Raw genomic sequence first — 23512 nt, 5'->3', positions numbered from 1 at the left:
ATGAGGTTTTTAGGGGACATTAAATATCCAAACTATAAAAGTAGTGTCATTGAATTTTCAAGGTAATCCTGTGAGACCAAGAATTAAGGTAACTAATATAACTTAAAACCATATGACATGTATTTCTCATAGTATCCTTTTTAGGATATAATTACTTTGGTGTTTTCTATATGTCAACTTGCCTTTATAGTTATACCTATAATTGTCTAAAGCTATATTGAATTATAATTTACTAACATATTAAGGATTCTTATTTTGATAGGATATTCTTCCCCCATTGACCCTAAGAGTTTAGGGTCCATGACTTTTCTTTAGTGCATTTTATTTTTTGCATTGCTGGGGTTTGAACTCCAGGCCTCATGCATGCTAGGCAAGTGTTCTATCACTGAGCTGCATGCATTCTTAGGCCCTTGACCTAGGACTTTTCTTAATGCTAACACTGTGTTTACCATGCTGGGCAAGTACACAGTACCGCATAGTGACCAAAAACAAAACAAAACAAAACAAAACAAAAAAACACTAGTTTTTATAGCTTACACCTGGAACCACATTAGCCATCAAAAATAAAGAAAATTTATGATAAGAGTTGAGGTACTTTACTCCTATGAAAATAGAACTGCATGCATCTAGAATACTACAAAGCAGGACTAGCAGGAAGAGTGGGCAGAATCATCAGCCACGATACACAGGGCTTTGACTTGTAGTAGCCCTCAAAAATAGTGCCTTTTTACTCTGGAGAAGTCATTTGTGTTCATTCCGGTAACACTAAGAATATATTATATTTGGTTTGCTTGAGAATTTAAGAATGAGAGGAAGGAATGGAACATTTTTTAGTAATGTCCATTAAAAAGTATGTAAGAAACATCTTTTAACTATTAGCTATAATGGCTGGGTAACTGTCTTTTTTTAAGTGTCCATATATAGAATAAGCTACCTGGAAATTACTGAGCTTCATGTGAGTGAACTCTGAAAACAGACTGGGTGGCCAACAGTAAGAAAGACTGTAGGTGAAGCTGAAACTTCACGTGAAAAGATAAATTGAATAGTCCCTAATACATTTTCAATTAATTTACATTTTATAACCTTAGTGGGAAGTACTTGATCTTTCCAGATCTTGGTGACCTTATTTATAAAATGAAAGCATTCATTAATAGATTGATTCAGAGTTACACTGTCTAGAAAAGAACCTTTTGTATTACTTTTAACAAGAGAATGAATGACATAGAAAATTTTAATATTTAGAATGATACTCATTAGCAATGTCTTTAAAGTAGGCATTAAAATAAAGCTAGTCTTATCTTGTAATGTGTTAAATATATTTGCTAAAGAAATTTCATTTTTATATTTTGAAAATTAGTCAACATCTGCATGAATTTCCACTAATACTCATTTTTGGAATCGCCACATCTCCTATTATCATCCACCGATTGCTTCCTCACGCAGTATCATCTCTATTATGTATAGAACTATTCCAGTCTTTGCCTTGCAAAGAGCACCTGACGACAGTACTTGATAAGGTAAAAAGAAAAAGTTTTACCAATGACATAGGGTAAAAGGAAAACTTCAGGAATAATTGTGTATGTAAATGATAAATCTCTAAATCTCTTTATATACTTTATACAGCATATATCTTTATGTATTTTAATATTTTATTTAATGATTTTATAATTTTATACTGATATTTGAATAGAATTGCCTGTTCAGATAAAATACAAGCTTTATGAAATGAGTGATCATATCTATCTGCATTTATATCTCTTACCTATTATTACTCTGTAAAATTGTAGGCTTTTAAAAATAAATTTTTACAGAATGTATAGACTTCCTAGTAACAATACCAGTATGTTTTGATTTTACCTTTTTAAAAAATGATTTGAAGTGGTTAGTGGACTCTTTTCTGATTGTCATGTTACCTTGAGAATAGATAAATGCTAGAACTTTCTCAGGCATTAATTTCTAGTATGACTTTTTTTTTTTTTTTTTGTACTAAGGATTGAGCCCAGAGGCAGTCAACCACTGAGCCATATCCCCAGCCTATTTTTTTTAATATTTATTTTTTAGTTTTTCGGCGGACACAACATCTTTTGTTTGTATGTGGTGCTGAGGATCGAACCCGGGCCGCACGCATGCCAGGCGAGCGCGCTACCACTTGAGCCACATCCCCAGCCCTCCCAGCCTATTTTTGTATTTTATTTAGAGATAGGTTCTCACTGAGTTGCTTAGCACCTCACCAAGTTGCTGAGGCTGGCTTTGAACTCCCAATCCTCCTGCCTCAGCCTCCTGAGCTGCTGGGATTACAGGCTTGCACCACAGAAATATGATTCTTTAGTGTTGACCTTCCACAGATTTTTTTTTCTAGACTCCTTTAAAATTTGTTTTATGGTGCTTGTGACCACCAATCCACTTATTTACTAATTACTTCTATATATTTTTTCATAAAAGTGATGTCCATCTGATTTATTGACACTTCTGGGGAAAATTTTCCAGGTGAAATATTTAATACAGCTTGGCTGTAGCTAAATTCAGTTGGTCTTCTACAACTGAGTTTTTGTTTAAGAAAATATTTTTTTAAGAAAGGAAGGAAAGAAAGAAAAGAAAAGAAAATTGACCACTTAATACAAATTCAGGTTTCCATATCTTTAAAATAAAAATGTATTAATTTTGTTTTTTATTCAACAGTACCTAATCTGTTACTCTTCATTAATTTGAATCAGGGATAAAAAAGAAATCTTATCTGGTAACAAGAATTGCGAAAACCTGCAACTTCTTCAGTGGTTTCTGGTGTGAGAAAAAGAATTATGTAGATAATAGGCAGTATTTCTAAAAATTAGGAATTAGATGGAGGATGGTGGATATCTTTGGATGTGAGAACATAGTATAAATTGCTTCCTTTCGTCGTTGTTACTGTTGTATAAATTAAAATTTTGATTGATATTCAACCTGAAAAAACTAGCTATTGTCGTTTTCATATTTACTGTGTTATTGTCTTATTATTTACATTTTATGTTTTAAGAGTAAAGAATAATAAGGACTCTTCCATGCCCTTTATCTCTTTCAGCTACTTCTTACAGCTCAGTTTCCCTTTAAAATAAGTGAAAAAGTGTTACAGATTCTAACAAACATCTTTTTGTATCATGATTTCTCAATTCAGAACTTTGTAAAAGGACTTCAGGTAAGACAGTAAATGAGTTAGTAACTCACAATCTGTTTCTTAATAAATGGAATGTTATTTCAGACTGACTTTATTTAGTGTGGTAAGGCTTTTTAAGTGTCAAAATCTAGAATACATAAATTTATGTTATTTTATTCTAGGTTCTACCATTCCTTTGTCACCTTGAAATAAAATGTAGAGGATACATTAGTTAGGATATCAGTAATGCAAAAAAACACTCCTCATTCTAGTGATTCTTAAACATTTAGTGGGTAGAGAGGAAAGGACTTTTTTTTAGAACTTGCTGAATGTTCTCAAAGCTTATAGATTTTCTGCCCAAGAAATGCCATATGGAAGGGATCAACTAACTTTTGTAATAGGCCAGAGAGTAAACATTTTCAGCTTTGCATATCTCATATGGTCACTGCTGCTGCTGCTGCATATTTGTAGTTCCTATGCTATTCAAACATAGATTGTACACTATAGTTTGATATCCTTTGCACATATAGTTATGTGTTTATGTGTTTATTCTTGTATACTGTGAATGCATTTTCTTTTGGCTTTCATGAATTACTAGAAGTTAATTTTTTAATGTAACATCATATTTACTCAACATAAAAAAGACCCTATTCTCCAGTTGTTTAAAAGTTAATATTATTTCCCGATTTTGGCAAATAACTAAATTATCTTAGCAAATGTGATCATGGTCAAGTTTATTAAGACATAGATGTTGGTAACCTTCAGTGCAAAAGTTCCCTATGATAATACTCATCTTTGTGTAGTGCTTTGAAGATCATAAATTATTTCTCTTATGTGTTCTTGCATTACATGAAATATTATAGTGGTTTCTTATGGTTAATACATGTTCTTTTTTTCAACATTGACTATTTAAAGATTATTTTAAATCAAGAAATCATTATTACCTTAGCAATATATGAAATTAAATAATATTGATATAATAACCTCCTAAATTTCTTCTATAGTTCATTTCATTCATTTACTCATAAATATATATCAAGAGCCTGTGGTAAGCTAAGCACTGTGCTGATCCCTAGATTAACGGAGGAAAAAGCAGTCACTGCCTTCAAATTGCACATTTTCTAAAGTGAGAGAGGAGTAAAGCCACAATTATAGTTTTGTGTAGAAAGTATTATGAAAGAAACCTGCCTTTGGGTTCCATAGGAGAATAAAAGCTCTTGGTAGAAGCTGGCCAGGTCAAAATTGGAAGACTATTTCATGCAAAGGCAACAGGAGAGGAAGCTGTTATATTAGAAAGCTATTGCAGAAATCTGACAAAACATGACAATCTACACTAATGTGATGACAATGGAACTAGAGAGAAAGAAATATGGGAGGATGAGAGAATCAATAGAGTCTTGTCACTAAGCTGATGGTAGGATGTGTAAGAGGAACAAGGTGACACACAGGCTCTAGCTTGGCAGGTGGATTGGAGGTTGGTACCATTAGTTGTACATGTCAATCCAGGGTGAATAGTAGGTTTGTTGTGAGAAAAGGCTGGGATTTTTCTGTTTATTTTGTTTTGTTTTATTGCATGTGATTAATTTAGGAGTATGTTGGATATAAAGATTTGGTGCTTGGGAGAAAGATTAGGAGTAAGAATTGGTATTTATTATTTAACATTAAAAAGTGATTGTTAGGGTCATGTGGTAGGGATGTAGTGTTACTCGGTGTGAGAAAAGAGTAAGGGTAGAACCCTAAGGCAAGCTGACATGTAAGAGCAACAGAAAGGGAGACTAAAAACAAGGAAAGCCAATAGAAAGTAGAGTACCAGTGAAGTCAAAAGAAAAAAAGTTTCAGAAAATATAAACTGGAGTCTCAAATACCTTTAGGTACGATTTTTTTTTTTTCTTTTTTTGTGGTGCTGGGGATTGAACCCAGTGACTTGTGCATGAGAGGCAGGCACTCTACCTGTTGAGCTACCTCCCCAGCCCTTCAAATACCTTTAGAAAGTGAATACAGAAAAGGATTTTAACCAGGTTACTTAATCTCTGGGTCTCTGTTTTCTCACCTGTAAATAAGGCAATGAGATGATTTTATAGGTTCCTGATGATTTCCTAAGCACTTCCTTTGTATCAGACACTTAATAATGAAGATTATCTTCAGTTTTGTACATGAAGCAATTGAGGTTTAGGTTAAGCAGCTTTGCCAAAGTCCAGTAGGTAATAAGTGGCAGTGTTTAGGTTCCAGAGTATTTGTCCATTTCCTAATCATCAGTGGAAAATATTTGTAAATCCTGTGAGTAGGTGCAATAGAGCGTGTAATCATTCTGTATGTGTTTAAGCTCTCTCCCCATTGGGCTGATATGTTAACCACCTTGGTAATTGAACAGGTATTGAAAATACTCTTGGACAAAACAATTAAGTGATATTTGGGGTCTTCTCCTATTTATAGCTGTATTATGATATATGTGCTGTCCTCCCATTCTTCTTCCCAAGCATGTTCCTTATCTTGTTTGGTTTATTTTTCTAATGTTTAAAAAGTAGTGTTAACATTGAAACAAACACTGTCACATTAGTATAATTGGAAAAGATAAATTAGTAAAAAAGATGATTAAATTAATATGTTAAAAAATAATTTATCACTTGGCATGAACAGTTACTTTTTGTTTTGAACTTGTTTCTATGTTAGGCTGGCCCTTTGCCTCCTGACAGCCTTTAGAGAATAGGCTATTTTGAAAGATTTGTTTTAGGCTTGGCTATTTCTTCCTTGACTCTCTTGGCTCAGAAATTCATCAGTTTACCTAAAAAGGATCAGGTCCAAGATTGCTGATCCATACCAACCAAGTACTTTAAGATTGATATATAACTAAACTAACATGTTTTGTCGTGGGGAATGCTATTTTTTCCAGTAATCAGAAAGATTTACTCTTGAGGAACCCCCCCCCCCAAAAAAAAATAAAAACTTGTTCTCTCCACTATTTAAGGAACTGTATTCCTAGTAATAAGATTATCTGGAGGGCTGGGGATGTGGCTCAAGCGGTAACGTGCTCGCCTGGCATGCGTGTGGCCCGGGTTTGATCCTCAGCACCACATACAAACAAAGATGTTGTGCCCTCCGATAACTAAAAAATAAATATTAAAAAAAAAAAAAAAGATTATCTGGAAAAATAATACTTGTCCTGAGAAAATTGTTTAGAATCAGAGTAATGAATATTTGGGTAGTTTTTTAAATTTGTCTTGCAAGAAATGTTAGAATTTGGAAAATTATTCTTCCTTCTGGGGAAACCACAACATTCTATTAGAATAGTTATATCTAACAGACACTGTGCTGTATTTTTCTCCATGGAATAAAACTGAATTTTCAGAGATAAATTTTCATTATTCTTTTTTATCAATAGGTACAGTTTTACCATGTGGCATTTTTATTTATTTTAACAGACCAGATTTTATACTAATTTTAGCTTGGTATCATAATTCTTATGAGTATTGAGGCATCTGTTAGATCAAGGTCACACCCCAGTCCCATCCATATCACATTTATAGTCATTGTGAATTGTTTCTGCAGATAGCTAATTATCCATTTATATTAGTTTTTTTTAGTTTATATTTCTGAGATTATTATTTTCTGATCTTGTCCACAAAATTGGAGCCTTAAAAATAATAGAAGTATATAGTCATTTATGTGCTGTTTATAGTGTTGTGTTGTTATTAAATATATTAGTGCCATAAACACTTTTTTAAAGGAAACTTAAAATTGAGCAGATATAGGGCAAAAGATTTACTGCCAAAATATAATAAGTATATTTAATCTTAACATTTCTTTCAGCTTTCTCTACTAGAGCATTTTTATTCCCAGCCCTTAAGTGTTCTGTGCTGCAGTCTCCCAGAAGCCAAGAGAAGAATAAATTTTTTATCAGCTAATCAATGTGAAAACATCCGTCGTCTTCCATCATTCAGAAGGTAAAAAGAGAAGTACATGTTTAGCACATCTTATATTAGATTTTGGAAATAAAAGGGACCTTGGATGCAGTTGTTTTTGAAGTAAAGAATGGAAAAATAATCTTTATTTTGTTGAGCACAATTTAAAACCATTTTGTTTTTAGTGATGGGGTTTGTTTGTTAGATTAGAAAATTTAGCATAAATCAAAATATTTTTTCAAAGGAACATAATTTTCAGTTACTTTGTATAAATAATATTTCTTATTTCTGGGTTATGTTACCTTATGATTAGAGTCTTAAGTGTAGCTGATACGAGAAGTTTTTATCATTAAATCATCACTATCACCTTAAATTATTTTTGAGAAGAAATGAAACAAATATGGCTATCAATCTAGGTAGCTATTATTTTTCCCAATGTTATTAAAATATGTAAAATGTTCAATTTTCTCTTTTTGTATATTGGATGGAAACATTTTTAGGTATGTGGAAAAGCAAGTTTCAGAAAAGCAAGTTGCACTGTTGACCAATGAGAGATTTTTGAAGGTAGGAATGTGAATGTGTTTCAGTTTCATTCTCCTTCATGAAAAAGAATATGCACATAAATATTTATTGATTTTTAATTTTATTAAATATATTTGTATATCCTGTGTTTGTATGAAGTTCTAAATATTGGTAGTTAGGAATGTGAATATTAAAGATAATGTAAAATCTCAACTCTGAAAGAAGATTTTTCCTATCAAGATAAAATATTAAGAATATTTGATTTCTCTTCTGTTCTATTTTGGAAGCACTTTTAGATCTACTATGTAGAGATACTGTGTGGATTTCTTTTGACATAGCAGTAGGCAATCTCTTTTTAATATTCATTTTTAAAGGCTCTAATAAAAGCATGTAGAAGCCAGATGGCTCAGTCACATACTGCTGAGTGGGTATTGATTTGATTGGAAAGTATATTATATATTGATAATATAGTACCAGGAAAGAGGTAATGAGCTTTAAAAGTTATGAGTTAGCCATCTAAGAGAGGGACTATCAAAAGTAGGAGATTTTTTTTTTCATTCTTGAATAAATAATACTTGGACATGATATGTGATTCAGAAGGCGAAGGAATAGGGAGAAGCCTTTTACCACATCTGCTAACTACCCATTTCCCTTGACTAGATATGTCCAGTGTTACTACTCTCTTATATCATTCTAGAGTTAGTGTCCATGTATACAAGTAATTATATATATTTTGGGACTCCTTCCTTCTTACAAGAAGATAAGTATAGGATAACACTTATTTTGTAGCCTTGTTTTGGTTTATACTTAATCTTGGAAAAAGTTGTAGGTACAGTATTCTGTTGAATAAATGTATATTTTATTTAACAAGTCCCTTGCTGATGGACATTTGGAAACATGTCTCATTCATACTCCTCATGCTTTTCTAAGAAAAACTTGCTAGAAAATTATAATAAAATTAAGATGAACTTGAAGATAAGCCTTAGTGCTAAGTGTGACTTTTGGAGGAGGCGGAGGGGTGTAGAACTCGGGGGCACTCCAGCACTGAGCCACATCCCAGCCCTATTTTATTTAGAGACAGGGTCTCACTGAGTTGCTTAGTGCCTAACTTTTGCTGAAGCTGGCTTTGATCCTCCTGCCTCTGCCTCCCAAGCCACTGGGATTACAGGCATGCGCCACCACGTATGGCTCTGTATAGTTTTAAATACTAATTTACCTACAATATAAAAATCTTAGTAAATATTGAGGATGGCTTGGATTAAACATTATTTTCTATTGCAGAATCCACAATGAGCTATAATATATAAGCACTTCTAGGTTGGGTTTAGTAATCATTTTTAATCCCTGTAATATTTTCAAGAGCAGTACAGGAAGTCCTTAAATCACAATGCAGGTAATTCTGGTCAAAAGGAAATTTAAGAAGCAGTGGGAAAGGATATATGTGTGGTTACGGAATCTTTCAAGATTAGCTAGTTTAGCTCTTTGTTGAGTCAGCTAGTTGCCAAGTGCATTAGTAAATGCATTAGTAAAAAAAAAATAGATTTTTTAGAGTACCCTTTAATTTTGAGATAATGGAGGGGATGTTTAATCTATTATAAAAATGGCTTGATGATTATTTTTTTCAGTGATTTTTTAAATATTTTCTATGCATTTCATTTATACCATATTTGTTGCACTATCATCCTTGCTTGTTATTATCTTTGTTGTGTTGATTTTAGGAGTGCATGTTTTTATCATTTAAGAATATAGTTTTTTGAAACTTGAGCAGTGAGAAATATGAAGAAACACAATGATTGTACCCTTACCTTAAAAATAGAGGCTACCTGGTTAATTCAAAGAACAGAAAATACCTCTGTAAAAAAAAAAAAAAAAAATGAGTCTGATTTTTTTAGTTTAGAATAAAAATATCTTCGAATATTTTATCCTCAGCGTAATGTTTCTGTTTTATAGTTTTATAGAAATGCATAATATTCAGTAATATGGTACTGCATGATACATAGCAAAATCCTGATTCTTGACCTTAGAAATCTTATACTATGTGTACTTAAAAAAAAAAAATCACTTAACCTTATTTAAAGCTTAATTTCCTTATCAATAGAATGGAATAATAATAATTCCTAGTATGATTTCCTCATAGATTTAATAATCAAAGCTTATTCAGCAAGTGAAAATGAGTTGAAAACAAATATAACAATAGAACTTTTACATGTGCAAATAATAGTTACTATTATGCATTTTTGTTATAAAAATTAAGCTATCAATGTGATATATAGTTTTACATATTACAATGTACATACTATATATAGCATATATAATAACTATTATGTAGATATGCCTACCATTAGAGTTTTCCGTTTTCTGCACTCAGATTTCTAAGAGGTAGACCTCTAAATACACTCCACAGAAATTCCCACTCTTTTTATCTTGACTATTTTTGCCCTAAAAATATGCCTTGCTTTCTGCCCTGTTGAATTAAACCAATGGCTCCCAAACTTTAGTGTGCATCAGAATCACCTATAGGGCTAGTGATAATACAGATTTCTGGACTCCTTCCCAGAATACCTATTTTCATAATCTTGGGATGGGGCCCAAGAATTTGCATTTCTATAAGGTTCTGGGTTATATAGGTTATGCTGATATGGAGACCACTCTTTTGAGAACCAATGAACTAGATTATGTAGAAGGCATAGATTGTTTCCCTGTGCCTCATTTTCTTAATTATAGAACTAAGCCATTAAGTCCTAATGTAAACAAATGATTGATCTCTTTTTATCCTCTGACTGAAAAACCCCTACAACTCCCTCACAAGTAATGGACCCCAAATTGTAGATACTATTTCTGAAAAGTATGCCAGCTTTGTATTTAATAAACTTTTTTAGAATGAAAAAATTCAGCTGACTGAATCTTGAACATTTATGGAAGATTCACTAGAAATTTTACACCAAAATGGGTCATTAGAATGCCAGAAAATTAACTGATGAAATACTAAAGATTCTTTGCAGCTTTGCATTTCTAAGTAGTATGTCCCTCAAATAATTGTACAGTACAGCTTAGTGGTGAAAACAATAATTCAGAATAAATTTGCACAATCTTCCATCCTTCAAACTTAAGATGACTCTCTAGCTTTCAAAGCCTTTAATAGAAATTTCACCACATAATCTTTAAGGTTCCTTTTGGTGCTAGGATTCTATGATTTTATTTACTTTTTATTTAATGTATTAGTAATAATTTTTTTGACTGGGTTAAATTATTCAGATTCCTCATTAAAATTTTTAGTGCCAAATTAAATTTGGTTCTAAATCGATTTAATTGAATATACATTAGTTATTATGTTAGACAACTATAAGTTGTAGGTGAAATGGCAAGATAAAGGACTGGGTATATTTTCACATATTTTGCACCATAGAGCTTTGGCAATCAGATTTTTTTTAACCTTTCAACTTTTAAAACGTTAATTTGTGAAGCTGGGCATGTTGGCACATGCCTATAATCCTAATGACTTGAGAGGCTGAGGAAGGAGGATAGCATATTTGAGGCCAGTATTAGCAATTTAGCAAGGCCCTAAGAAACTTAGCAAGACCTCTCTCCAAAAAAAACCCTTAATTTATAAAAATGTATTTCATGAAAAATTAAAGTGAACAGAACTTTGAAATTCACTATAATTACAGAAATCCAATTTTTATTATTTGTGCTTTAACTTGCTTCAAGTCATCTGAGGAGAGCTTTGAAGAAGATTGGGATCTCATATCATATTTGCATAATTGCCATCATTATCTGCTAATACAAAAACACTCAGCTTTTGAATACTAAGGTGTTTTTTTTTTGTTGTTGTTGTTGTTTTGGTACTAGGGTGTGAATCCCGGGGCACTTAACCATGGAGTCACTTCCCCAGTCCTTTTTATTTTGAGACAGGGTCTTCTTAAGTTGCCTAGGGCCTAATTAAGTTGCTGAGACTGGCTTTGAACTTGGACTCTTCCTGCCCCAAGCGGCTGGGATTACAGGTGTCACCATGCCTGACTAAACACTAAGGTTTTTAAATAAGTGAAAAACTCTTTTCCTTTTGTATCTTTTGTGCAAATGTTTGGGTTGGTGGGGGACATGTGGGAATGTCCCAGTTAGTAGGTAGTTTTTATTCATCATATCTTGTGCAATGCAGCTACCACATAAGACAGATTTTTAAAAAATCCTTTTGTGTAGATGAGAAGAATCACAAATGATTATATCAACTTGCTTGTCTAAAATGTCACAAGTAGTAAAAGTAAGATGGGGCATTAATATCCTGGCCTTACATCAAAATCCACTATACTTTGTAAAATACTTCACTGAGAATTAGTGCAAGATAACACTTTATTAGTGTTTGAGAAATCCGAAGTGGGGTTTTCAAATATCATGGCAAAAAAATAATAAATGTAATTTGTAAAAGTCTTAAGAAAATGGTATGAGGCAACTTTAGCCTTTGCATTTAGGTTGCCATGTCCAGCAGCCCAAGTATGAGCCCTACTATATTCTACTGTTTCAATTAAAGAAAGGGAAACAGTCCTCTTCTTCCCATCAAATAAAATTGTATATAAATATAATAAAATTATGTATATAATTTTGTCACTGTATACTATGTATACACACACATACACACACTCGCACACATATACACACCTTATTTTGAAGTGATTTTAAGGGAAAAAAATCAAGTCCCAATATCTTACCTAAGGTTAGGTCTGTTTTAATGCTGTGCTCTTTGTGTCAGCTATACTGTATATTACTAGTAATGATTTACTCTTCATGTTGACCCTATACTGTCAAGAAGAAGTTACATTATGTTTAGCATATTTAATGAATGACCAATTTTATATGCTTCATTTAAGGAAATCAATTTATGTACTTAAATTCAAATCAAAGTTGTTTGACATAGTTTCATCTGGTAAAGAAACTGTACGCCTGGGAATATGTCAGTAGTAAAGTGGTTGCCTCACATGCACAAGGCCCTGTGTTTCTGTCCCCGGTACTGAGTTGGGGCGGGATAAGGGTGGAGTGTTGAGAATTAAATTTTGTGCTGTATAGAAAACTTCCGCCCTTGCAGGTGACATTTGAAGTTTTATTATTCTGACCAGTTAAAGTTGTAGTGTCTCTCTGCCTATTAGGCCAACCAGATTTAAATCCATTGAGAATGGAAAATGAGTCTTAAACTTCTTAGAATTGTAATAGATTATTATTAGAATTATAAAGAAAAAAAAGATTACTATTAGAAAGGTAACCTAAGTCAGCACCTTCATTTTACAAATGAAAAACTATAACCAGGAGAAAGGAAGTAAAATATCTGAGTTATAGAACAAGTTAATGGTAGAGCAAGGATTTTTTTTTTTCACCATTTAGTATGCTTATAATGGTGATTTGTAAACAAAAGGAACAAAATTAGTTCATAAGTTTGGTGGAGACTTGCCTGTCATCTTTTGCTCCACTTCTTTTATTTCTTTTAACAGACCTAAAGGGCATAAAGAAGAAGAAAATCTATTAGAAAAAAATAATAAATCTATTAGGAAAAAAATAATTAGAAAAAAGGAAATAACGACAGTCTGTCACACATGATACAATGAGTTAGGTATTAGATTAGAGTATCAGGAATCAGCACTTTAAATCCAAGGCCTTCATCAGGTGCTTCCCTGATCCACACTGCCATGGAAGAGTACAAGGAACAAAAGACAGAGAGAGATAAGACTAGCACTCATCCATATAAGTGCTAGGAGAAAGCCATGGTTTGGCACTCTCATAGATATCTGTAATATGGTGATGAGTCAAGTCTGGCAAATATTGCCAGCCAACATTTCTCACAGATGAGAAAAATAAGGCTTTGTTATATAGCAAGATGATTAATAAGAAGTGTATTCTTAGTTAATAACTCTTAATTCTAAAATTCAGTATAATCTGTTGTTTAACCAGTTTTTAATAATTAGTGAATTGACTAAAAAGAACAAATATTTATAGTCCTTTTCACATACTTTCTGAAGTTTTCCTGAGGTCATTGTTTATCCCTGTCCATACAATTCTAGATACAAAATTGATAAATATGAGTGAAATTAGATGAGAAATTTTTTTAAAAAAGCGAAAGTATCATGGCAAATGTAATTTGCCTGATTGTTTTTTCTTTGCTTATATATATTTTTATATACACACTGGCTTTTCCAAAGTAATAATAGGAGCCCTGATATAAGTAAACAACCTCATGTAAGAATGGTTTTTGAATGAATGATAGGATTTATGAGATTTAAGATGACAGATTTAAGAGGATGTATTACACACTGAGTGGCAATTCACAGCCTAATGTAAATGAATTTTTTAGGTTCAGATCATTATTTTTAAAAATCAGAGCCAACATTTACAGGTTGAGAAATTTTATGTTACAAATTCAGACTTCTGCTTAAAAAACTTAAAAAATTTATCCCAGTGGCTCTGGAGGCTGAGGTAGGAGTATCACAGGTGCAAAGCTAGCCTCAGCAACTTTTTGAGGCCCTCAGCAACTTAGGGAGATCCTCTCTCTAAATAAAATATTTTAAAAAGGGATGGGGTTGTGGCTCAGTGGTTAAGTACCCCTAGGTTCAATACCTGGGATCCCCCCCCCCCAAAAAAAAAAATTAAGAAATTTAGGCCACATCCAGCAAAATGAGTGGTGGCTCTTACTTAGAAAGGAGACAAATGGTGGCCCTCATTCATTAATAAACTTCTGCATTCAACAAATAATTTTTGAGATCCTATTCTGTGCTAGTTATTCATTTAGGCGCTGAGAATATAGAAATGATCAAAATAGATGAAACCCCTACCTCATGGAGCTTACACTCTATCAGGGAGACAAACAAGATAAGTCAAATATTATGCTAGTGATAAATACTAAAAAACGAAACAGTGAAACCGAATGGGGGAACATGAAGTTTGATGTGCATGGGGGTGTGGAGTTGGAATTTTAGATAAGAGCCTCACTGTAAAAAAGGTGAATTTTGAATAAAGACCTAAAGGAAGTTACAGAACCTGCCATACAGGAATCTGGAAGAGGAGAATTCTAAGAGCAAATGGAAGGACCTGAGGTTAATGAGGCTGCTATGTACTTATTCTCTTTTTCTTATAACAGAAATGTTTCTGTTGCTATATCTGTCTCAAAATTCAGTAAAGATAAAGTGGTCTTCATGTTTTAATAATAGAGAAAGCATATTTGTGGGAAATAATTAATATTTGTAGACAAAGCGTATCTTTGTTAAAAAGAATCATCCTAAACAGAATTATGAAATAAAATGGTACCAACTTTGACTAGTGTATAGAAAAGATACTTTAGGAAAAATGTAATGAGTAGAAAGTAGGATTAACATTTTTAACTTATTTTTCAGTTGTAAATGGATACAATATCTTTATTTTGTTTATTTATTTTTATATGGTGCTGAGGATCTAACCCAGAGCTTCACACATTCCAGGCAAGCTCTCTCCCGCTGAGCCCCAACCCCAGCCCCAGGATTAACATTTCAATAGGCTTTGTGTTTGCATATGTGTAGTGCGAGGCTGCTATCAAATATTAAGTAGGAAATTTTCTCATGTATGAGAACCTTTTACAGGTTTGAATTTATAAAATAGTACCCATAAAGTACATTAGAAATTGTTCTCGTTAAGTAAAGGCATTGGCAGATTAATGTTATCTCAGTAAGACAGAGAACTTAGAAGACAAGTTACATGAAAAAGTTAATCATTTGTAATATTTTCTGTTATAGTTGATAAATAAACACGTATGAATAACAGAATCTTTCTTAAAGTCAGTGCAGAAGGCAAAGATCTAGAATGGTCCTAATTACTTTTGAAAAATCCATTAGAAAGGTTCAACATAGCTAGCTTTTTTCCCAGTGTTGGAACTAGACCTCCATTTCCTCCATTGAGCATAAGATGAAATAGTCTGCTGTGTATAGAAAAATCAACAATCCAAAATATTTTAAAATATGAAAACTTCATTCAGCACAGAGGTATAACACACAGTGAGAAATATGAAAGAACTAAAGAGGAAAGCATGCATTTGCTCCAGGACATAGTTCCTTAAATAATGCAACATTGCCTTACACTGTGTTAAGTATTTATTTTCTGCTCTCATCCAAGTAAATTCAGTGAAAATATTCATTTTTATTGATTAGTTTCCTGTACATAAAATTACTCCATGAAGCAAAAGAAACTAAGTAGTACAAATAGCATGAAATATGGTGATTATTCAGTGGTAGATTTCTTTTTTTATATACCACTTCCTCCCCTACTTAAAAGCTATTTAAGCATACATTAAGGTGAACAATTAATAGCATTATGTGATCTTTGTTTTGGTCTACTATAAAAATCAAATTTAAATACTCTTTGATTATGGTTACTTTTGTTATGATAGGAAATCTGTTTTTTTTTGTTTTAATTACGAATTAAACAATAGAAGGAAAAACCATTTGGGTAGTAAAAGTTTTTCTTTGACTTGACTTGTATTTTTAGGTAATGACCCATACATTATTGACCAAGGAATTGATTTCTGAGTGAGTAAGAGTTTAAAAAAATGTAGGAGGTTTGCTTGAATTTATTGATATATGTGGTGTTTTTTTCTGCAAAGATGATCACTAAAAATAATGGGTATTTGCAAGATATTACTGAAAGAAAGACAATACACAATCAATTCTTTTTTTGACTTCTGAGAGAAGAAAAAAACTGAAGAGCATGCCACAGATCATAATCCTCTTAAGACAATGCTATAAAAGTAATTAAAGCCCCCAAAATGCTTGGTAGGATATAGTTTTTAAAAATCATTTCTGTGCTATTTCATAAGAAATCCCAACACTCCTCTCTCCCCCAATATTTATCATCCATAGGTTTCTTCAGATACTTTTCACCTTATTATACACTTGCAGGATTCTAAAATTATAAAGCTTGTTGTTGGCCTTAAATTTCTTTCTCATTTTTCTTTTCTCAGTTGATAAATTGAGAAAAACCAGTTTTGAAGATTCTTAGCACATCAGAAATTTATCAGAATCAGCTCTGGTGCTTCTTGTAGGTTTCCTTCTTCACCTCCAGACACACTCTAGAAGTACTTGAGAAAATTATAAGCAGACCTTTGTCAGTTGTTCATTATGTTGGTACTGTGCTCTCTGGTAATGTCTTCACCCTTCCAAGCCAGTGAGATGAAAGACAAATGAACCTTCCCTCCCTGTAACATATAACAGGTGATTGACATATAGACAGGAATATGATAAGGTACTCTCTTTCACACTTGTAATTTGGGGGACCAAGATATTGTGGCAATGATAAAGACACCAGGAGATAACATTCCATTATCAATTCTCATATGTATAAAATATCACCAGACTTAAGATTAAATAAAAAATGCCCAGCCTTTATCCTGAATTTAATATGTATTTCAAATTTTCATGAGTTGGGGAGGCTGATTTGTAGTTGTGACTCTTCTTGTTAATTTTCCAGAAATAAATAAATGAATAAACATTTATAGAAATATGTACATATATCCATGAAGTAGATTTTATTATTAGTTTATTTTTCTGCCTTAAATATTAATAATGTACTCTGTGATTTTTTAGGAGGAAACACAGTCCTTACTAGAAAATCTGCATGTTTACCATACAAATTATTTTCTGGTTTTGAGATGTCTTCATAATTTCACCTCTTCTCTTCCAAAGTACCCACTGGGTCGACAGGTAATGGCTTTCACATTTGGAATCTATAAAATAGAAATAACCAGTGCTTTCTTGTTTTGATTCCTGTAGCATCCAGGCTTCAGAATTTGAAATGTATCTAATTCTTAAAATAAGAGCACAATCCACTCCAGCTGTACATAGTACTAGTAATTGAAACAGTGTTTGTTGTTTGTTCTATGGCCACAGCTAGAAACAGCCACATGAATCCCAGTGGTATTGTTTCCCCTTCAATGTATTTGTGCTGAGGCATTTAAATTTTCTTTGTTTTGCATTTCTTTTTCACCTCTACATACAGAGAGCTAGTTTGCCACTCTTAGTGAACTGGAAAAAGGAATCTGAAAAATGCTTAATGGTTAACCTTGCATTGCACCAAGAATTAAGAGACAGTTCTGCACCTTGCAGAATTATGCTCAGCTAACTTTTGTGTTATACCCTAAAGCTATAACCCATATATGGAGTAGATGTTAATGGAATAATTCCTAACTTTCAGATCCTTAACTTAAAGTTTTGGGAAACAAATACAAGTATATAAGAAAGACTTGTTTATGAGATGCTTTCAACCTCAGTGGGCCTTTTTTCCCTCACATTTATCATTTTCTTACTGCTAGGTAACTAGTGGTATTAGCCAATCCTTATATTATATGTTCTTATTTTACTTTTATGAAAATTACATTCTTGAAGAGTCTGATCCATATAATAAATGCCAAGGTTGTTTTTCATCTAAAAAAATTAGCTTTTAATAACATAAATTGTGTGTGTGTGTGTGTGTGTGTGTGTGTTGGCTCTATATATATGATTTTGCGAACTAGCAGAATATAACTTCTTGTATGACTTTTAGTTCCTCACAAATGTTGTTCACTTATAGATCAGAGAGTTGTATTGCACATGTTTAGAAAAGAACATATGGGATTCAGAGGAGTATGCATCAGCCTTGCAGCTGCTGAGGTAGGTTTTTTTTTATTGTTGTTGTTGTTTTCTTTTTTTGTCTGCTTTAAGCCTGCCAGAAACACCTTCCTCCAGAACTCTGCCTGCCAAAAAGTTTCATAAGTAGCCATATCTTGAATTTATGCTTATAGCTGTGGTGTTTTTAATCTAGTAACAATCCATTTTTTTTCTGGCATATATTCTTGAATTCATGCTTATAGGTGATGGTGTTTTTAATGTAGCAACCATTCATTTCTTTGCTTGTTTTTGAGCTTTGATTTTTAAAGGAAAATCTGTGATTGTTTAGTCATATATTGACACTATGCAAGAAGAGCTTAAATGGGGATTATTTGAATTCAGTCAACCTAACATCATGGCAGGGAAAGTTAAGTCATGGAAGACAGCCATGGCCCTGACTTCATTGGGTAGAGAAATGGCATCATTGAATTGTATATACCCTGTGAAGGAGGTCACAAAGGCTGGCCTTGATTAGGAAGTAACAAGGAGTAAGGCTTTGATGCCTTTGCCCACCTAAACTGGCCCTATACACTTTAACATTGGATTATTACTTATCTAATATTATATAATAAGATGTCCTAGTATTATTACCAGGTATCAAAAGATCACTTACCATCCCTGACAAATAAACCTTTTAAAGTTGTACTCATATTTTCCTAGGCTTGGTGGTGCTTGCATATAATCCCAGCAATTTGGGATGCTGAGGCAGGAAGATCACAAATTTGAGGCCAGGTTAGGCAACTTAGACCCTGTATGAAAATAAAAAATAAAGGGTAGAGTGCTTGCCTAGCATGCATGAGGCACTGGGTTTGATCCCCAGCACCACATAAAAATAAACAAATAAAATAAAGGTATTGTATTCATCTACAAGTAAAAAAATATATATATTAAAAAAATTTTAAAAGGGTTGGGGTTGTAACTCAGTGATAAAGCATCCCTGGGTTCAGTCCACAGTACTGCAGGGAAAAAATTATACTCATCAGTATCATTGACTTTACTTCTTATGTGTATGGTGACTTTTAGTTTTCCATAAAAGAATGATCACTTGGATAGTGAGAAAGGGAAATCAAATGTGACTAAGTTTCTGCACACAGTCTTGTAGTTTTCCTCAGTGGATATAAATGCCTATATGAAAATATTATAAAGTATGAAAACTGAATATTTTTTTAAGTCCTCATTTCCTCTGGGTCCACAGAAAAAAACAGATGGGCATAGTAGGAGGCAAATTCACACTTAAAGCACATTAAGTCCAAAAACTTAATACAAATATTAGTGCTTTAGCAGGTGCAGTGTTAAGATATGAAACTAATTTCATGCTATCCGGAAAAATAACTCCCCATGGAAACTTGATTGCTACTGAAAAACTATTTTTTATTCTATTTTTTTAAATCCCAATAAATGATTTCTATGTACTTATAAACTTGAACAAGAATATTTCTGAGATTTATTTTGCTTTATATTCAAGTAAACATGGCTGTCTTAAATACCCAATTGGTTCTTGCTGGGTTTTCTGTTCTAATTTCATGATTAGTGATTTTCTTCCTTTTTTATATAAATATGCTCAAACTCATAGATTCCTTTGTCATGTAGGAAGTTGTTCCTTTGCTTTTGAACCTCCGTAACACTGCTGATCTTGGTATAGTCAAGGATCAAGAATGACAATTCAAAAATAGGGTAAGCAAACATACGTAACAATAGTAACCACCATTCATTGAAGGCTTGCGATGTGCCAGACACTGCATTAAGGCACTTTAGTTAATTTTCCCATCTAATATAGTTCCTCTTATGGTAGGTATGATTAGCCACACTTGACCCCTGATGAAGCTGAAGCACAGATAGGATTTATTGACCTGCCTGAGATCACTTAACTGTTGATGGGACCAAAATTCTAATACAGGTCTGACTCTAAAGCTATTTATACCAGCTGCTGTTCTTTATCAAAATCTAAAATGTAGGTTTGGGAATATGAATAAAAGAAGAAATGTACATAGAAAATGAGATTTCAGTCATTTTCCTAAGCTCAGGTCAGAAACATGGGCGGTGAAAAGTGTAGGAATATAAAAAAGCATTGGGAATCAGAATAGCTGCTATAGGAAAAACAGACAAGAATCTGGACATTACTGAAGAGGAAAGAAATCTGGGAACCTCTAGAATGGAATTAGTCTTTTCTCTTTTGTACAGATTAGATGTGGACAAGAAGTCAAGGACATTTTTCAGTTTAGACATTCTACATAAGAATAATTTGAGTTTAGAAAGCCAGGCATTCTTACTCCCTATCTTCAAACTTAAATTCAGGTCATAAGAGGAACTAAGATTAAAATCATCACTGAGTGTTGCTTTGGAAAAAAACTTAGGTATTGTGTCCATCTACAAGTAAAAATATATATATATTAAAAAAATTAAAAAGTGTTGGGGATGTAATTCAGTGGTAAAGCTTCCCTGGGTTCAGTCCGCAGTATTGGAGGAAAAAAGTTATACTCATCAGTATCATTGACTTTACTTATATGTATGGTGACTTTTAATCTTCCACAAAAGATAATGATCACTTGGATAGTGAGAAAGGGAAATTAAATGTGAGCTAAGTTTTGCTAAGGTACCGGAGAAATGAAAATCTTATAAAATATTTTTAAATTTTTTTGTAAAAATTTCTGAAGATGGTATTTCTCATGAAAAATCCTTTTTCCCCCTGTGGAAACTGGCATGTTTCAATAACCACTGATCTACTTCATGAATATTTGATGGCCATAGGAGTATTTATAAGGAGACTGGCATGGTGATGGGCACCTGTAGTCTAGCTTATTATTCATATTTGACACAGGTCATCTCTTCTTTCTTAATGACTTTTAGTACTCAGACCCTTTTTGTCTTTCTCCTGTCTCAGTGTAGGCTCCTTGTCAGTCTCTCTAGTGTTTTCTCTTCTCTCTGATATCCTAACATTACAGCACCTGAAGCTTAGTCATAAGCCCACAGCTCTCTTGTGAGCGCCAGACTGTTATGTTCATATACCATTTAATATCACCATTTGGATATCCAGTACACATTTCAAAGTTGACTTATTCAAAACTGAATTTCTCATCATCCCCTTGACACCTAGCATTTTTCTGCATCCTTCCAGTTCTTCAAGCTAAAAACATGGGCTCTGCCTTAAAAATTTATCAGGAACCAAACCTCCTCCTCTTTAACTGTTACCATCTTGTTATCATCTTTCACCTGGGTTATTACAGGAGCCTTCTATCTGGTTTTCCTGCTTCCCCATTTGCTTCTGTACAGGATTTTCCTCAAAACAGAAGGCAGAATGGTCCATTTAAAATATGGCTAGTAATGTCATTCCATTTGTCAAAATCCTTCATTAACTCCCCATTTCACTCAGGGTAAAAGCCACAGTCTATACATTAACAATACATGATCTGCCAGCCACCCCCATTATTTAGTGGTTAAGGTTTGGTTTTTGTCATGGTAGTTATTTTGTTTTGCACCTAATGTTCTACCGTGGACACAGTGACAGTGTTTCGTGATGCAGTATATAACATGGTCAGCAAGAGCGTGAATGTCAAGCCAAATTGTCTGAGTTCAAATCCCAAGTTTGCCAGTTACTAGCCTTGGGACTCTGGACAAGTTACTTAAATTCTTTGTGCCTCTGTTTTCTCATCTCTAACGTGGGAATAATAATACTATTTCATAGTGAATTGTAAATATTATATGTGTGCATATAAGTGTTAGCCATCATCAGTGGTAACACAGATTGTTCTACCTCATTATTTATTATCTTTATATAATATCCTGTGTTTTAGAAGCATAACTTTTTTTTAACAGATACAGCATTTTTTATACCTTTATTTTATTTATGCATATTTAAGTAGTGCCGAGGATCAAACCCAGTGCCTTGCACATGCTAGGCAAGTGCTCTACCATTGAGTCACATACCCAGCCCCTAGAAGCGTAACTTTTAATTATTTCTTTTTTGGATATGTATTTAGGTTGTTTTAAATTCCCATTACAAACAGTAATCACAACATATATGTTTACACATTTGTATGATTTCCACAAAATGAATATATAGGTATAGATTTCTGAGTCTAAAATACAAAGACTATTGTATCAGCATACACTAGTATGTCAGTGTGCTTTTTCCCTATATATATCTTGATCTCTTTGTGGATTTTTAATATCTTCTATTGATCTATCTGTTCTTCAGTAAGGACCATCTGATTTTAATCACGGAAGCTTATACTTTTTGATGTATTAACAGCCCCAATACCTGCACTAAAGTACACAACACATTGTTCTTCCTTATCAAAAATGATTTTTTCCAGATAAATTTTAAAATATACCCACCAGAATTTTGTTTCACACAATGGTAGAATGTAGATTGATTTGGAATGATTTGTATCTGATAATATTGAATATTAGAACTTAAACTGTTAATCGTTTATTCAGAGCTTTCATAACTTTATAGGTCTAAAACATTTTGCTCTAGTGTATATTGCTGAATATTCCAATTTTTGTTGCTTTTTTTTTTTTTTTAAGAAAACTGTAAAACTAAAAGAATTCCAAGTTGGTTAACCAATATAAGAACAGTTTGCAGTTTTTCAGCCCATCTTCATTTAACTGTCTGATTTTTTCATTACCTGCTTCTGGCATTTTAGTGGGCTCTAAGTCTGATACAGACTCCCCTCTTGACATCAAGATTATTTTTTTGTTTACTTCCAGTCTTTGGCTTAGACCGATCCTGGAGTTCTGCTTCCAGGTCAGACTGCTGAACCTCAGGTTTTCCGTCATATTTTCTCTCCTACCTGGTATAATATCCTGACTTTAAGTTTGTGGCTCCTATTATTGAGGTTGTTCATCACCATACTGCTGAGCAACCATAGGCTCAATTGGCTGAGAAGATTCATGTTCATCTCATCTTCCTTTAGATTTAGTTGATGATCTTACTTCCTCACTTATGTTTCGCATGGGTGAGTCTCAATGAGAAGGAATGAAGTCTTCAGAAAGAATCAAGATATGACCTTCCTGGCACATTTCAGTTTTTGAGGCCATTTTGAATATGTTGTTTTTTCCATTACATAGTTTAATATATAGGTATTACTTATGTGTATATGGATGTTTACACACCCACACACGTTTATCTTTTTTCACCCACCCCTTTACTCTAATATTTTTATCGTACTTAGATTTTATCACTGTACAGGTGGTCACATCATATGCAACTAATAAATTTCATCTTCCTTTTTATTCTTTGAACTACTTGCTTCTTTTAATTTACTATAGTGACTAGAGTCCAGAATGATGTTGAATAATAGAAATGAGAATAG

General features: G+C 33.0%; 1 protein-coding gene across 4 annotated transcripts in view; it reads left to right on the top strand.

Moving 5' to 3' along the window:
- Orc3 (origin recognition complex subunit 3) overlaps window positions 1-23512 on the top strand; it is a 61757-nt gene that overhangs the window by 17407 nt on the left and 20838 nt on the right. For all 4 annotated transcript variants that reach the window (XM_027928201.2, XM_027928200.3, XM_027928199.2 and 1 more), the window contains 6 exons: window positions 1358-1517; window positions 3059-3172; window positions 6938-7071; window positions 7530-7593; window positions 17139-17255; window positions 18121-18200. In XM_027928201.2, the coding sequence (XP_027784002.2) occupies window positions 1358-1517; window positions 3059-3172; window positions 6938-7071; window positions 7530-7593; window positions 17139-17255; window positions 18121-18200 (669 nt within the window). The remainder of the gene's footprint in view (window positions 1-1357; window positions 1518-3058; window positions 3173-6937; window positions 7072-7529; window positions 7594-17138; window positions 17256-18120; window positions 18201-23512) is intronic.

The sequence above is a fragment of the Marmota flaviventris genome, chromosome 6 (genome assembly GCF_047511675.1).
Source record: "Marmota flaviventris isolate mMarFla1 chromosome 6, mMarFla1.hap1, whole genome shotgun sequence".
NCBI classification, from domain to species: domain Eukaryota; kingdom Metazoa; phylum Chordata; class Mammalia; order Rodentia; family Sciuridae; genus Marmota; species Marmota flaviventris.
The sequence above is the reverse complement of the archived record's forward strand: the minus strand, read 5'-3'. Positions and strand labels throughout refer to the sequence as shown.